This window comes from Sturnira hondurensis, unplaced genomic scaffold, assembly GCF_014824575.4.
Source record: "Sturnira hondurensis isolate 20B ecotype Veracruz unplaced genomic scaffold, ASM1482457v3 Scaffold0021632, whole genome shotgun sequence".
NCBI classification, from domain to species: Eukaryota; Metazoa; Chordata; class Mammalia; order Chiroptera; family Phyllostomidae; genus Sturnira; species Sturnira hondurensis.
The window spans coordinates 4,448,434-4,462,497 of NW_028094263.1; the positions used below are offsets into that span (position 1 = coordinate 4,448,434).

Sequence of the window (14,064 nt, forward strand, 5' to 3'; positions counted from 1 at the left end):
TAATACAATAATTAAATAATACAAGAATAAACTGTTTTGCATACTCACAACTGTAAACCTACATTTGCCACACTCTGTATAATGAATTCTTGGAACTACTGGGGAAAGAGTTACTTTCCTGTTACTCTTTCTCTAACCTTGTTTAATTTTTGCTTAAGTCCCTGAGGGATGTCACTTCAGAGAAGAGCAGGTACTGATTAGCTCCACCATTAGTAATGCTACTGTTTCATTTCCCTAAAGAGGTTATCAGTAGAACCAAAGAAATTACTAATAAAAACCTGCTGATCTTTTCCCCTGGCCCTTCCTTGGAAACATGAAGGAAATGCCACAGAGAAGATAATTCATACTTGTATGTTTAAAAATAAATCCTCACATCAGGGAGTAAAGTGCTAATATTTTTCAAAGCAGGGTCAATGGATTTTGTTTTCCTTTAAAAGCGTTAAAGTGTAATGTATCTCATAAGCAATATGAAGATCCATATGTTGATGTTTCTCTCACTCTTTCTCCCTCCCTTCCCCTCTCTAAAAATAAATAAATTAAATCTTTTAAAAAAATGTTCACTTTATTCAAGGAGAGTACCATTAAAAGGTAAGAGTTCTGGATTTAATCTTTTTCTTTTAATTGAGGTATAACTGACACACAATATTAAGTTTAATCTTTAACATTAATCCAGCTTATATTAAGGTAGAGAAATAGACACTGGAAACCTTACTTCAGAGCTGTAAAGATAGAGAGACGTAAGTGGTTTTCCCTAGGGCTCTTTCCCTAGGGCTCAATGTGAGTTCGAAGTAGTGCCAACATTAAGTCCCCGGTGATCTTGATTCCTATACTTAGGACAAACTTTTTTGTCTAGACCAGACAGTGATGTGCTGAGGTGAAATTTATGGCACATAGGGCCTGCAAATCTACCTTTTAAGAATTTTAATCTAAATATAATTACATTTCTTAAGGAATATATTGACCTTAGTAAAACTAAGGTCAACAGTTTTAGTTGTGTAGTCAACAGTCAATAGTTGTGTAGATCTAGATTTGGGAAGCTTCTTTTTTATAAATTCAACCAGCTTTGACTAAGAATACTAAATATTAAGTCCCTTATGTTCCTGAAGTTACTGTTCATGATGTTAGAAAACATTCTAGTATTAATGGTTTAACATATCCATGGAGAATTCCAAAACATATCAGGTTTCTTTCCTACAAATGGGTTGGAGAAATAAGTTACAATGTGATTTCTTTTCAAAGACCATATGAACAATTTTCAAACAGCATGTGGGAAAAGGGTATTAACAACACAGTGCTCTTTCTCAAAAATAAATGCATCTCTACTTGAATGTGCTCAATTGCACCATAATTCAATTTTCTGCAAATCAAAGAATGGAGTTTCTGGGGTATAGGCTAACTGATCTAGTGCTTTAAATGTCAATTTACAGCCCTTGCTGGTGTGGCTCAGTGGATTGAACACTAGCCTACGAACTAAAAGGTTGCTGGTTCGATTCCCTGTCAGGGCACATGCTTGGTTTGTGAGCCAGGTCCCCAGCTGGGGGGTGTGACAGAGGCAACCTTCTCCCTAAAATATAAATAAATAAAATCCTTTTTAAAAAAGATTTTATTTATTTGTCTTTAGAGGGGAAGGGAAGGAAAGAGGGAGATAAATATCAATGTATGGTTGCCTCTCGTGTGTCCCCTGCTGGGAACTGGCCTGCAACCCAGTCGTGTGCCCTGACTGGGAATCAAACCACGATACTCTGGTTTGAAGGCCTGCGCTCAATCCATTGAGCTACACCAGCCAGGGCAAATAAATAAAATCTTAAATGTCAATTCACACTTTGGTGTGAGATTCTCATCTTAGGAGACATTTATCCATATCTGCCTAACAATACAGTAATGGCTGCAGTATAACTCCAGATTAAAACACTGCTAACTTATTACCATTCAACTAGACTAATTAAAATTCATCGGTGTTCCTATTTAATAAACCCAATGCATAAAACAATTAGATGAATAAAAAGATAATGAGTTATATTCTTTCCTTTATAACAGAAATTTTCCTTTAAGTAGTAAATTCCTCCAAAGCATTTAAAACCATATAGAGCAGGGCTCCCCCATTGAGGAGTCTGGGCAAGTCTGCAGCTCCAGAAGCCTGCACCTTCTACTTGACAGTGACAAAGGTGCTGAAGGCACTGGCCCTGCCAGCCCAATAGACTGGCCCCATAGGACCTGTGTGAGGAGAGTGTGAGTGGAGGTGACCACGGCGGGATATCAGAGGTGAAGTTGCATGGTCAGTCTGCCACTGGAATTTGAAGACTGCATCATCTTGCCTCCAGCATTCTCTGTCCTGTGATCAATGTGAGTCACCTGAACTTCTTAAGTAGCAAACAAAATGAGCCAGGGGGGCTGAAAATATGACCTCTATACTGCTTTGGGATTGGCTATGAGCTCCAGCATTTTCACTGGAGGGAGTTTCATTGGGGGTTGGGGGGAGGAGGCCTCTGTGAGGTGCCAGAAAAGGCTTCATGAGAGCAGGTCAAGAAGGCTGTGCATACCTTAAAGAATGGTTGTGGTGGGCTGGATTGCTGTCAGTAGGAGCCAGAGAGGCAGCCAACTTTGCTGCCTAGGCCTGTGCACCAGCTACCCTAGCTACTACGCCCTAGTGCTATTCCTTAGTCATACTTTCTAAAAGAAATACTTAATTTTAATGGGAAAAATGGATGTCTGCTAAGTATTCCAGGATGTACAGTCATGGCCATTCATGCTCAAAAAGAGAAGGGGTTTGAGACTTTAAAGAAAATGTATTGCAAGCATGGGAATCCAGGTTTTGTGGTCTTTGCGACATTTGTGGCCATTGTGTCCTTAATATTGCTCTTTGTGGTGGGAAGCCACCACGGGCAGACTATCATGCCTGAGTGTGTCATGATCTGATCTGTGATTACAGCATTTTCAGTCTCCTGTCTTAAGGGTCTGGGCTCTGCTATCAAGGAGCTATTTGCTGGGATGCCTGTGCTTGTGCTACAGCACCCCCCTGCCTGGGCCCTGCTGCTGAGCCCCATATTCTGTGTGGACACAGAGATCAACCACCTGAACAGGACCCTGGACTTACCCAACACTTCCCTTGTGACTCCAATTTACTACTATGTCTTCTTCACAACATCAGTTCTGACTTGTTCAGCTATTCTTTTTCAAGAGTGGCAGAACATGCCTGTTGGTGATGTCATTGGCATTTTGAGTGGCTTCTGTGCAATCATTGTGGATATGCAATCATATTCTTGTTGCATGCCTTTAAAGACATCAGCTTTAGTCTAGCAAGTCTTCCTGTGTCTTTTTGAAAAGACAAAAAAGCAATGAATGGCATCTCACTAGTATGTATGAAGTTCCTAATAATAATGAAGAAAGTTTAACCTGTGGAACTGAACAGCACATTGGTGAAAGTACCTCCCAAAGAAATGAAAATCCGACAACTTTTTAAGAAAGATGTAATCAAAAGGTGAATTTATAATTGTTGCTACAAAGTGAATTTGGGTCTCAGAGTATGTCTGAAAAGCAATATTCTCAAATAATAGACGATCTTTTTTAAGGTTTCACAAATTCACCAAAAAATTACTTTTCTTGTATTTAACTGATGGTAGCTCACTAACATGACCTCAGTACCTGGCCAAATTTTGTTATCATCGTATTATTGTAGCAGTATTTAAAATTTTCTTTCACCCAAATCTAAATGCACTAATAACAGTTTTAACTCTATAAAAATGCTTTAGTCCTGGCAGGTGTAGCTCGGGCCTGCAAACCAAAGGGCCATAGGTTGGATTCCCAGGCAGGGCCAGGTCCCCAGTACAGGGGCACACACGAGAGGCAACCACACAATGATGTTTCTTCTCTCCCTCCTCTTTCTCCCCCCCTTCCCCTCTCTCTATATAAATAAATAAAACCTTTAAAAAAAAGGAGTCAACCAATGAATGCATAAGTAGAATAGGTCTCTCCCTCTCCTTTCTTCAAAAATCAATTAAAAAAGAAATACTGCCCTAATCTAGAAATCTTACTGTTTCTTCTTGCCTGTCCCTCCTGCCACATACATCCCCTCACTGTGTGGACAATAAAGCAAGCTCAAAGCACTCAGAATAGCTATACCTACGGCATCTTCTTCTTGCAAATTATTGGGGGGGAAAAGGGAACTGATAATGTTTTTCCATTTACTTTTAATTGATCATGATATTACATCTGCCTGCATCCTACAGTTGATCGGAAAGTCAGACTCACCAACAAATACTGTAATAGTTGGTACACTAGATTATATAATATTGGGTAGATGTTTGATTATATTATCAACATTCACCTCCACGTTGTTAGTATGATTTCCATCTCAGCACCAAAGTTATGCTTGAGATCAATTCACTACTTATTTTCATGGTGTTCTGTTTCTCTTTTTTACTTTTTACTAGAAATTCCTAACATCAAGGATAGAAATGACAGAACAACACATTGCCAATATCTGTTTCACAACTGACTAAATCCTGGTCTACCATGATTTACTGTAATACGTGACTTTAACCTCATAGCAACTTAAACTGAGCAAAAATTGATTAAATTAATTACATTTCCACCTGATTATAACTGTCAGATATACGGCTTATTTATAATGCCAACAGAATATCATAAAATCAAATTGGAGGAAATATGATTAGGGAATAAAGAGGTTACTCACCTATACATATAACTTACATACTTGCTAAATAGTTATTTCATATGTGCTGAAAATAACTACCCAGCAAAGCCATTCTTTTAACAGAAACAGTCTTCAAAAGCTAATGCAAATTTGTTTTGGGTTAATTCTGAATACATATATATTTTTTTAAGTTATGTAATTAAGCAAGATGAAGCACAAATGCTATTGCGTAGTTCAGTATCATCACCTACTACTGGTTGCTATTAACATTTATTACCAAGTGAGTCAAAGTGTGTTAAGACATAAATCTGTAAAACCATAGTTGAACCCCTTCATTTTTCTGAGTCAGTTGTGGGAGGTGGTCTGATCTAAGAATTTACTAAGTCTACACAAGATCAAATAAAAAAACAATGTAAAGACAACTATGCACAAGCAGCTAAATTTGGTCAATTTAAGGGCATTCTTTCTTCTTCCTCCTTCCCTTGGATTTTCCTGGTGTAATGGAACATTTTATTTTGGACATCTAAAAATACCCTTCCAAAACCACAGTAGTAGTTACATTACTGAAAATTTTAATTCAGTTTTTAATCTGTCACCAGTTGGGGAAACACTCATCTAAGGGCTAGGAATGGAATCCTTGGCCTGTAACTAAAGTACTTATCAATCTGTAAGAAAAATAAAACTAGCTCTGGCTGGTGTGGATCAGTGGATTAAGCACTGGCCTGCGAACTGGAGGGTCACCAGTTCAATTCCCTGGTCAGGGCACATGCCTGAGTTGCAGGCCGGGTCCCCAGTGAGGGGTGCACATGAGAGGTAACCACACATTGATGTTTCTCTCCCTCTCTTTCTTTCTCCCTCCCTTCCCCTTTCACTAAAAATAAAATCTTTTTAAAAAAATGAGACTAAAACTTAGAAAGAGACAATTCTGAGGAGGACAATAGAAGAATTTTTAAATTTCAGATTAAAAAGCAACACAGACACTAACAGCCTAAAACTAATAAATGACCTAAAACACAACAACATAAGACTTTGTTTTTAAAGATTTCACTTATTCATTTTTAGAGAGAGGGAAAGAAGGGAGAAAGACAGAGAAACACTGATGTGTGAGAGATATATCAATTGTTTGCCTCTAGCAGGCCCCCAACTGGGGACCTGTTCCACAACCCAGGCACGTCGTGCCCTAACTGGGAATTGAACCAGCGATCTTTAGGTTTGTAGGACAGCACTCAATCCACTGAGCACCAGCCAGGGCTAGAACATCAAACTTTGAAAGTACAAAAATACTTCTTGCAGAAATAGTGATTCAATGAATGAAAATCTTCAATATAGAAACAGATTACATCTAAGAATATAGGACTTAGATATCAAGAATACTTTTTGTAAAGCTTTTGCCACGCTAAAAATTTTAACAACTTAATGGAAAACATCATTTTCAATATATAATGGTTTATCTCTATAAAGACTGGAAAGACACAAACACGTTAATTTTTAAATAATGAAAAAGGATCCATGATTATACAATAAAAAAGCATCAGTAACACTATTCAAAAAAGGCAGATTGTCTGAATGGGCCTAAAAAGCATAGCCCTCTAATTTGGATTTTCTGTAATATTAGATTGCTTTCAAATCAATCTCTAAAGTGTTAAAAACAGAAGGCCTTAGCATTACCAGTACTGATTCTCATTGCAAGGCCTTTCAATAGAGCGAAACAAATAACTCTCACCCTTTAGAAAAGTATGTAACATTTCCACAGGCGCCTAATTAGAAGATATAGTTATTTACTGTGCAAAATGTTCTTTACATTAGAAGATAAAACCTTAAGGAGAGAGGAGGTCATTATTGCAGCCTTAATGGTACCATGCAACTGAGCCTACAAAGTTTAACCAAACATCAGAGTGGCTGTTTCAGAAGAAAAGGCCAAAACAATATAGGCCTCTGCTTTTATCCAAAAACTACATATTTATAGGATTATGAAACAAAGGGAACCTTAATGATGGATTCTAACTCCTTGTTTTGCAAAGGAGGGAAATGCTCAAACCAGAGAAGTGAAAAGAAATGAGCCAAGCTAGCTCAGATCAAGACTAATATCCAGTCCCCTTAAGTTCCAACATACGATATTCTTTCTGCCATTCCACATTTTACGGTTTTGTCTTACTGGGAACAAATTGAATTAATAAAATGAAGCAAGCTGTAACAGTATAGATTTACCAGGGCAGCAGTAAGGTATAATGAAAAACAGTAACGAACAATACTTCAAAATACCCAAACTGGAGCTTATCACTTCCTAACTGTATGAATCTTAATATCTCCAGGTACTGAGTAAACTGTAAAATGGCATGTGAATGTCAGTCTTACCACTATAACTTTTTTAATGTTAAATTTTTAAATAAACTAACGTAAGATAGAATTTTTCCTCCAATAGTACTTTATTCTCATAATGGCGCTACTAAGAGCATGACAAAGTAGAGTTTAACTGGAAAAAAATCTAAATTCACACATTTGTCATTAATCTCAGTGAGTGTTAAGATAACACTGGTTATAGAACTTAAGATGAAGGGTAGCTTCATTCTCTTGAAAGCAAAAACAAAATAAAATACACTAGATGAAGAACTTTAGGAAGTTTATCCCCACACATTTTATAGGCTTTTTATGCTACACGTGCTAAAACCAGTAGAATGATACAATGGAGTCAAAAAATGCAGACTGGAATCTTAGCTTTCCTACTTACTGGCTGTCTGACTTGAACACTTCTCAGGCCCTAGCTTTTCTCACATGTAAATAGGAACAGTGAGAATTACAAGTAACTGAGGTAAAACACCTAGTTCAGTGCATGGATATAAAAGTTATTAAATTTGCCCTGGCTGTTGTAGCTCAGTGGATTGAGCATGGGCCTGCGAACCAGAAGATTGTGGTTCGATTCCCAGTCAGGGCACATGCCTGGGTTGCAGGCCAGTTCCCAGCAGGGGCCAGTTCCCAGGAGGGGATGCACCAAAAGCAACCATACATTGATATTTCTCTCCTTCTCTCCTTCCCTTCTCTTCTAAAGATAGATAAATAAAAAATTTTAAAAAGTTATTAAATTTGAATTATCAAAATTTACCACCAAAGTTCACTATAAATAATAAAATAAAAAGTATCTGAATGATGAATTTCAATTAAGAGACTAAAACAATTGGGCACATATGTTAACTATTAAAGGCTATTACTGTATAGATTTAATGTCAAAGAGATACAGCAATGAACAACAATAATTTTCACATCTCTGCGTCTTTTTCACTTTTATCTAACAGTCATCTACTTTGGCTATTTATTTACAGGACACCACACATCTGGCCAACAGGTACTCTTCTCCCTTGATTTTTAACTTTTTTTTTCCTATAGCACTATCCCTGAGTGTGAGATTTAAAGTGTGTGGTCTCCAGTTACCATATGGTAAAGCATAATACACATGACACTTCCTATAAAAAGATGTTTCAGCTATGCTCCTTCTACGAGGAAAAAAAAATGTGGCCAAGAAAAAGTAAACAATCTTTCACTTTTTGTGTTAAACATAACTAATTTGAAATTACGTATTATTTGCTATAAAAATTCCCTGCACTCACAAAAATTCTCAGAGATCAGATACCTGCTTACGATCATAAAATAATCAGTCCTTTAAAAAGCATTCCGAAAAAACAAAATGCATTTTGAATATTTTAAGAATTTTTAAAAAATTGATGTAAATGTTTTATAGATAAAAAGCCTCCTTTATGTTACCTACATCCTCAATCCATTGAAAGTAAATATTAAAGACGTTTTCAATGAATTAGCAATACGTTTCCTGTTTCATAAAAGATCAAATAATTTATCGTTTTACTATTTGTAAAGTAGGATAGTAAAGAAGTAAGTGATGTTGTTCTAGGCAGGTAGCTCAGTGGGTTAAGAGCATCATCCGAACATACCAAGGTTGCCAGCTCCACCTTCCATCAGGGTGCACACAAAAAATCAACCAATAAATGCATAAATAAGTGGAAGAACAAATTGATGCTTCTTTCTCTTTCTCTCTTCCTTTCTCTCTAAAAATCAATACATTTCAAAAAGAAAAAAAAGTAAATGATTTTTTAAAATACTCAGATAATGAAGCTCATTAACACATATAATTTCCAGCCCTTCTCATTTGTATTCTGGCATGAAGCATTTCACATACTAAAAAAGTAGCTTTTCTTTTACAAACACTTTGCTCATGAACACTGTATAAGGAGGGTTTCCCCCCCTTGTATTCTTTTTTTTGTTTTCTCAGAAACATTTAGAAAGTTTTAACTGCCAGTTATATACCAAAGTAAACAGACATGCTTACTAAAGCAATAAATTTTCTTAATTTTTAAGTACACTACAGATAAGCTACAAGTTAAAATGTTATAAAAATATATAGCAATGTAATTTTTAACCATATGCTACAAAGGAACTCTTTCTGACAGTTACACAACCTAAAAGTGAATAGTAAAATGATAAAGAGCTGGTTGCAATTGCAAAAACCTAACCTCCAGTCAGGATTTGAGTGCTTTAGTGATTCCTATTAACACTAAATGTCTGTTCAGTAATTTTAATGACAGCCCCAACTTTTACATCAGTACCGAGTATGAAAACACCAAAATTACGCATATTGGTTCTCTCTACATTCGTTAGGGCAACATACAGTTCTGTGAAAGTACTGCGTAGGCCACAAGTTCCATTATGCTGGCTCTAGCAGTGCTTAGTTGTTTTTAACTTCATTTGAAATAATTTTGTTAAGAGTGTATTGTGACAGCTGTCATATCAGGGTACATTTTAAAAAACTTATCAAAATTAGTGAATTTTTGTGCAGCCATTGTAATACTGATGATGGAAGAAGATAAGCAACATTTTCAGTTTATTATGCTTTATTATTCAAGAAAGGTAAAAATGTAACTAAAACACAAAAAACCACAAAGATTTGTGCAGTGTATGGACAAGGTGCTGTGACTGGATGTGTCAAAAGTGGTTTGGGAGGTTTCTTGGTATTATTGACATTTTGGCCAAATAATTCTTTGCTGTGGGGCTGTCTTGCACACTGGACCATGTTTAACAGCACCCCTGGCCTGTATCCCCTAGAAGCCAATAGGAGATAGCCAACATACTCAAATATCCAAATCAACAAAGTTATTGGTAAAAATGAAAAATGTGTCTTATTTTTATAAAAAAAATGTAACGGACTTTTTGGCCAACCCAATTAAAACCAAATCATATCCACTATAATGCTTTCTTTCTGTGATTAAGTCAAATATGAAAACTCTAGGGAGACCATTCCTTAATTTGTCTCCACTCCTCGCCTGCAACAAGAATATTGTAGTTCTGAATTTAAACTTCCCCTAAACACATCTTATCTTGATATTTGTGGATAAATTAAAATATTTTCCCATAAGCATAAAAAAATGAAGCAATAGACTAAACATAAAACTTTTAGGTAAAAATTTCACCCTGTGCACCTGGTTGGCAAGTTTCCCACAACTTTTGTCTCACCGTCTTACAATTTCATCCTTCAAATGGAAATGAAGAAAAACACCAAGTGAGATGTACACTGAACTGTGAGTGATCCCAGGTCAGCCTGATTCTCTGCCAGAAAAGGCCAGGTAACAAACATTTTCTCTTCTTGTCGTAGAAGTTACTTTCTCCCAATCCCCGCGATAAACCTTCTTGTAAATTACTCTACTACAGTAATTCATCTGTAGTTACTTCACTTCCCAAAGGAATCATTTCCTTACACGGTGACAACTCTCTAAAGACTCCTTCAAATGTTTCCTTATTTCTTCATCCATTTCTCAATTTCATCGTCAGAAAAAGTTCTTAGATACAGACAGATTTGAATGAATTTTCTGAAGTCTCTCGGACCTCCATCCCAAACTCAAAGCCTGCACAGATCTAAGAGTTTCCAGAAACAATGAGCTACAAAAGTACCGACGGGAAAGAAGAGGAAGTATCAGAACAATACCCCGACCAAACTCGGCACCGAAAACCCGTGGCCGTCCCTCTCGTCCTGGCCTACCGCCTCCACTTCCCTCGTTTAACCAACGTCTCTGAAACTCGGACAACGGGCCCCCTGACTCGTCATTTCCCCCCTCGATTCACGGAAAGGCTGGCAGAGAGAAACGCAGGCTCCGGTCGATCGGAGTTGTGATGCTTTTTCTGCCGGGTGGAGGGAGGCAAGCCAAGGGTTGTGTAAAGAATGGAAAGCTGAGTGATACTGGGGGGAGGGGAGAATTAGGACGCCAGAGCTAATCCCCCGCCGGGGCCCGCGGGTGGAAAAGGCAGGAGGCGACCAGCCCGGAGGGCGAGGGCAGACGGGCTGCGCTGGGCTTTCGGGCTGCAAGGATGGGGAACGAAGTCAGGCAGCCCCAGCGGCCGGTGCGTGACGGCGCCGGGCAAGGTAGGAGGCTCCGTACCGAGCGAATTTGAGGGACACGAGAGTGGGAATCGCCTTCCTCGCGCTACTCTAGTCTCCCCCCCAGCCCCAAGCTCACACCTCAAACCTGCTCTTGGTCACTCCGTTCACGTCCCTCCTCATGGGGCCGGCGGGTGCGGCCGGGGCCGGGCGCTGCGGCGAGCGGAGTGCAAAGCCGAGGGGCCCCCGGCAGGCCCAGGAGTTCCTGGACCCGGAGGAGGCGGAGGAGCGGCGGGCAGGGACCGACGGAGGGGGAGGAGAGACCTCTCGATTGCGGCTGGGCCTCCTCCACCTACCACGGCGCCGGCAGGGGCGACGACTGCTCGTCGCTAGCTCTCCTCTCTCCTCAGCCTCAACTTCAACCCAAAACAAAAACACTCTCCACCTGCCAGCAACGCCGCTCCTCATTGGGCAGAGTCGCCCGGCCTCGGAACAGCGTGGGGAGGGGGAGGGGGAGGAGCGCGCGGCGGCGCGGGACCACCCCTCCCCCACTCCCGGGCGGCGCGGACGACAGTCAGCCTGGGAGTAGCCGGAGTGCGGCGGCGGCGTGCAGCCGCTCTCGGCTCCCAGGCGGGCAGGCCCACCGCGAACTGGAGAGGCAGGGAAGTGCCTATCTGTCTGTGTGTATTTGTGTATGGGAGGGGCTGTGGGGCGGGTGCTAGTGCGCGCGTGCTCGCGGACCCGGGAGAGCAAAGGAGGAAAACTGCACGCAGCACCGGAGCCCCCTGTTCTCCTCCCCTCCGCTGGCGTGGAGCACACATCAACCACCAAGCACTTGAGCTTTCTGTCTATTCTCCCCAGGCCCCTAAGTCTTGTCGCTTCTTCCCGGATAGCCTGTGCTGTCACACACGTCCTTCCCGGCCACCCAACTCCCTTCCCCTATCACTCACTGTCGCCTTGAACCCAAAGTGCAGCAGGCGGTCCCTGCTCGGAGCCATTTTCCTCTTTCTGGTTGTCTCTAGATTGGGGCAGTGCTGCTGTTGCTGCCGCCGCTGTCGTTGCTACAGCTGCCGCCGCCTCCCCCGCCCCCGTGGATTGCATTACCGGGTGTTGCAGGGAGGCCTGGAGGGCTGCTGCGGGGCGTGGGTCTCCCTATGCATGGATCAGGACAGCAGGGAGATTACTGCGCTTTCTGCTGCTGCGGGGATATGCAGCGAGGCCGCACCTTGCGGCCTAGGGTCAGGGGGGTGCAATCCTAAAGCTGGGAGACTACTCCTTCAGCTGGGGGAGGGGCGCGCTTTGGTGGAAGTGGGGGCGAGCCAGGCTGAAGGGCCTTTGGCTTCCCCCGCCTCTTAGCCACCCGACCGCTGCTGGCGCCCAATGGGCTCTACTGCCTGCCTGTCCTCCAATCAGGGCTCTGGTTGGTGAGAACCTGATCCCGACGCCACTTTGGCGGGAGAAACAAGCGTGTCTGGGCGAGTAGGCGGGGGCGCTGGCTGGGAGGAAACTATGACATTTATATGACTCCTTAGGTTGTGTCATCACATATACTTTAGCAACTCCAGCCCTCAAGGTCTCGAAATTTATGACCGAATTTCCACTAAGGAGTGAGTTTATCCTTGAAACAGCGACAAACTACGGAATCATATCCCAAAGATAAAATATCAGAAACTATCATAAATTCCAGTAGGTCTGGCAGCACCACTTCTAACTCCAAGGGAGATAACTTTTTGTCCTCATACCTTTTTGAAAATTATTTTTCATTTCTTAATTCGCAGTTTTAATGACTGTCTCCTTATGGATCTCATTATGAGTTGAAGAATAGTGCTGGAGAGCTTTAAAAATTGGCATATGTTACCTGTGAGGCTTATTACCCCAATTCTTCGAGCATTTTTTCTTTCACTATCTTAGAAAGGACTTCCTTTCCTAAGCAGGAAACCCAGGCTTCAGAAACTCACTCTCAGCCCGCCCCCCCCTCCCCCCCCGCGTCTAGATGTTTGCGCTCTCCCCTCACAGGTACTTCTAATTTTGTTGCTTCACTTCGGCCATGTCAAAACAGCCTTGGAGTCATGGCTCATGTCAGGGCAGTTTTCTCCCCAGCAAGAACTACGGATGAATTTGATGACTAAGGTGTGCAGAAAATAGTAAAACTGGCTTGGGTAGATAAATCAAATGAAACTTTTACAGGTCTGTTTCCATATTTCAGTGATCTTTTCCAGTTAACCTATATTGACTAATACTGGAGGAAGATTTTTACTTTTTTAATTTTATTTTAGAGAGAGAGGGAGGGACTAGAAACATCGGTTGGCTCCCTCCCAAATGCCCTGCACGCCCTCAACAGGAACCTGGCACTGAGATCCTTCAGTTTGTAGGCCCACACTCAACCCACTGAGCCACACCAGCCAAGGCAAGACTTCTACTTTTTGATAAAATCTTAGTTGACCAGACTTGTAAAAAGCTGAATAAATGAAAATTGTTCAAAGGTTAAAAACTTATAACATATAGGCATACTACTTTTTATCAAAGGAATTTATTTGCATGTAAATAATCAGATTCTTTTGTAATGTTTCAGGGGAAAAAATCCCACAGATTTTGTCTCCTTTCAAAAAAATGAAAAACCCCAAAGTATTTACAGAATGGCCATACACACAGAAAATCAAACTTGATTTTAGAAAAAACCCTCCCCAGCTGCTCCTGATGTACATTTTTTAAAACTCAAAATTTAAAACCCAGCTTTTTACAGCTGAGCATGTTTCCCAACCTAGTTTCTGAGATGTTAAGTACTTCCTACCCCTCAGAAAACTAACTTAAGGATAGAAATAAGGGAGGAGGATAGAAAAGAGAAAGGTAAAAGAAAATGAGATTGCCCAGGGATTGTGAATGAGTTTCCTATACTGGGATCTGCTTTAAATAACTTGACTGAATGAATACTGTGGGACTCATAGACTCCCTGAAAGATTTTTGTTCTACGAATTCATGATATTGCTGCACTAAATTTTTAGACCTAGGCCTTAAGAAAAATCTTTCCAAGAGC

General features: G+C 40.7%; 1 protein-coding gene, 1 long non-coding RNA gene and 1 pseudogene across 3 annotated transcripts in view; 2 read left to right on the forward strand and 1 right to left on the reverse strand.

The window, feature by feature from the left end:
• FBXL20 (F-box and leucine rich repeat protein 20) overlaps window positions 1-11,686 on the reverse strand; it is a 90,018-nt gene extending 78,332 nt beyond the window's left edge. The window contains exon 1 of the mRNA XM_037033188.1: window positions 11,172-11,686. Coding sequence (XP_036889083.1) covers window positions 11,172-11,498 — 327 coding nt within the window. The 5' untranslated portion in view covers window positions 11,499-11,686. The remainder of the gene's footprint in view (window positions 1-11,171) is intronic.
• Window positions 2,378-3,460, forward strand: LOC118978020 (magnesium transporter NIPA2-like; annotated as a pseudogene).
• LOC118978021 (uncharacterized) lies at window positions 10,917-13,872 on the forward strand. Of its 2 annotated transcripts, XR_005064646.1 has the most exons (3): window positions 10,917-11,075; window positions 13,047-13,217; window positions 13,307-13,872. It is a non-coding gene; the product is annotated as an uncharacterized LOC118978021 (long non-coding RNA). The 2 variants fall into 2 exon arrangements; XR_005064645.1 differs by lacking the exon at window positions 10,917-11,075 and having other exon boundaries at window positions 11,686-13,217.
• Window positions 13,873-14,064: the final 192 nt, after the last annotated feature.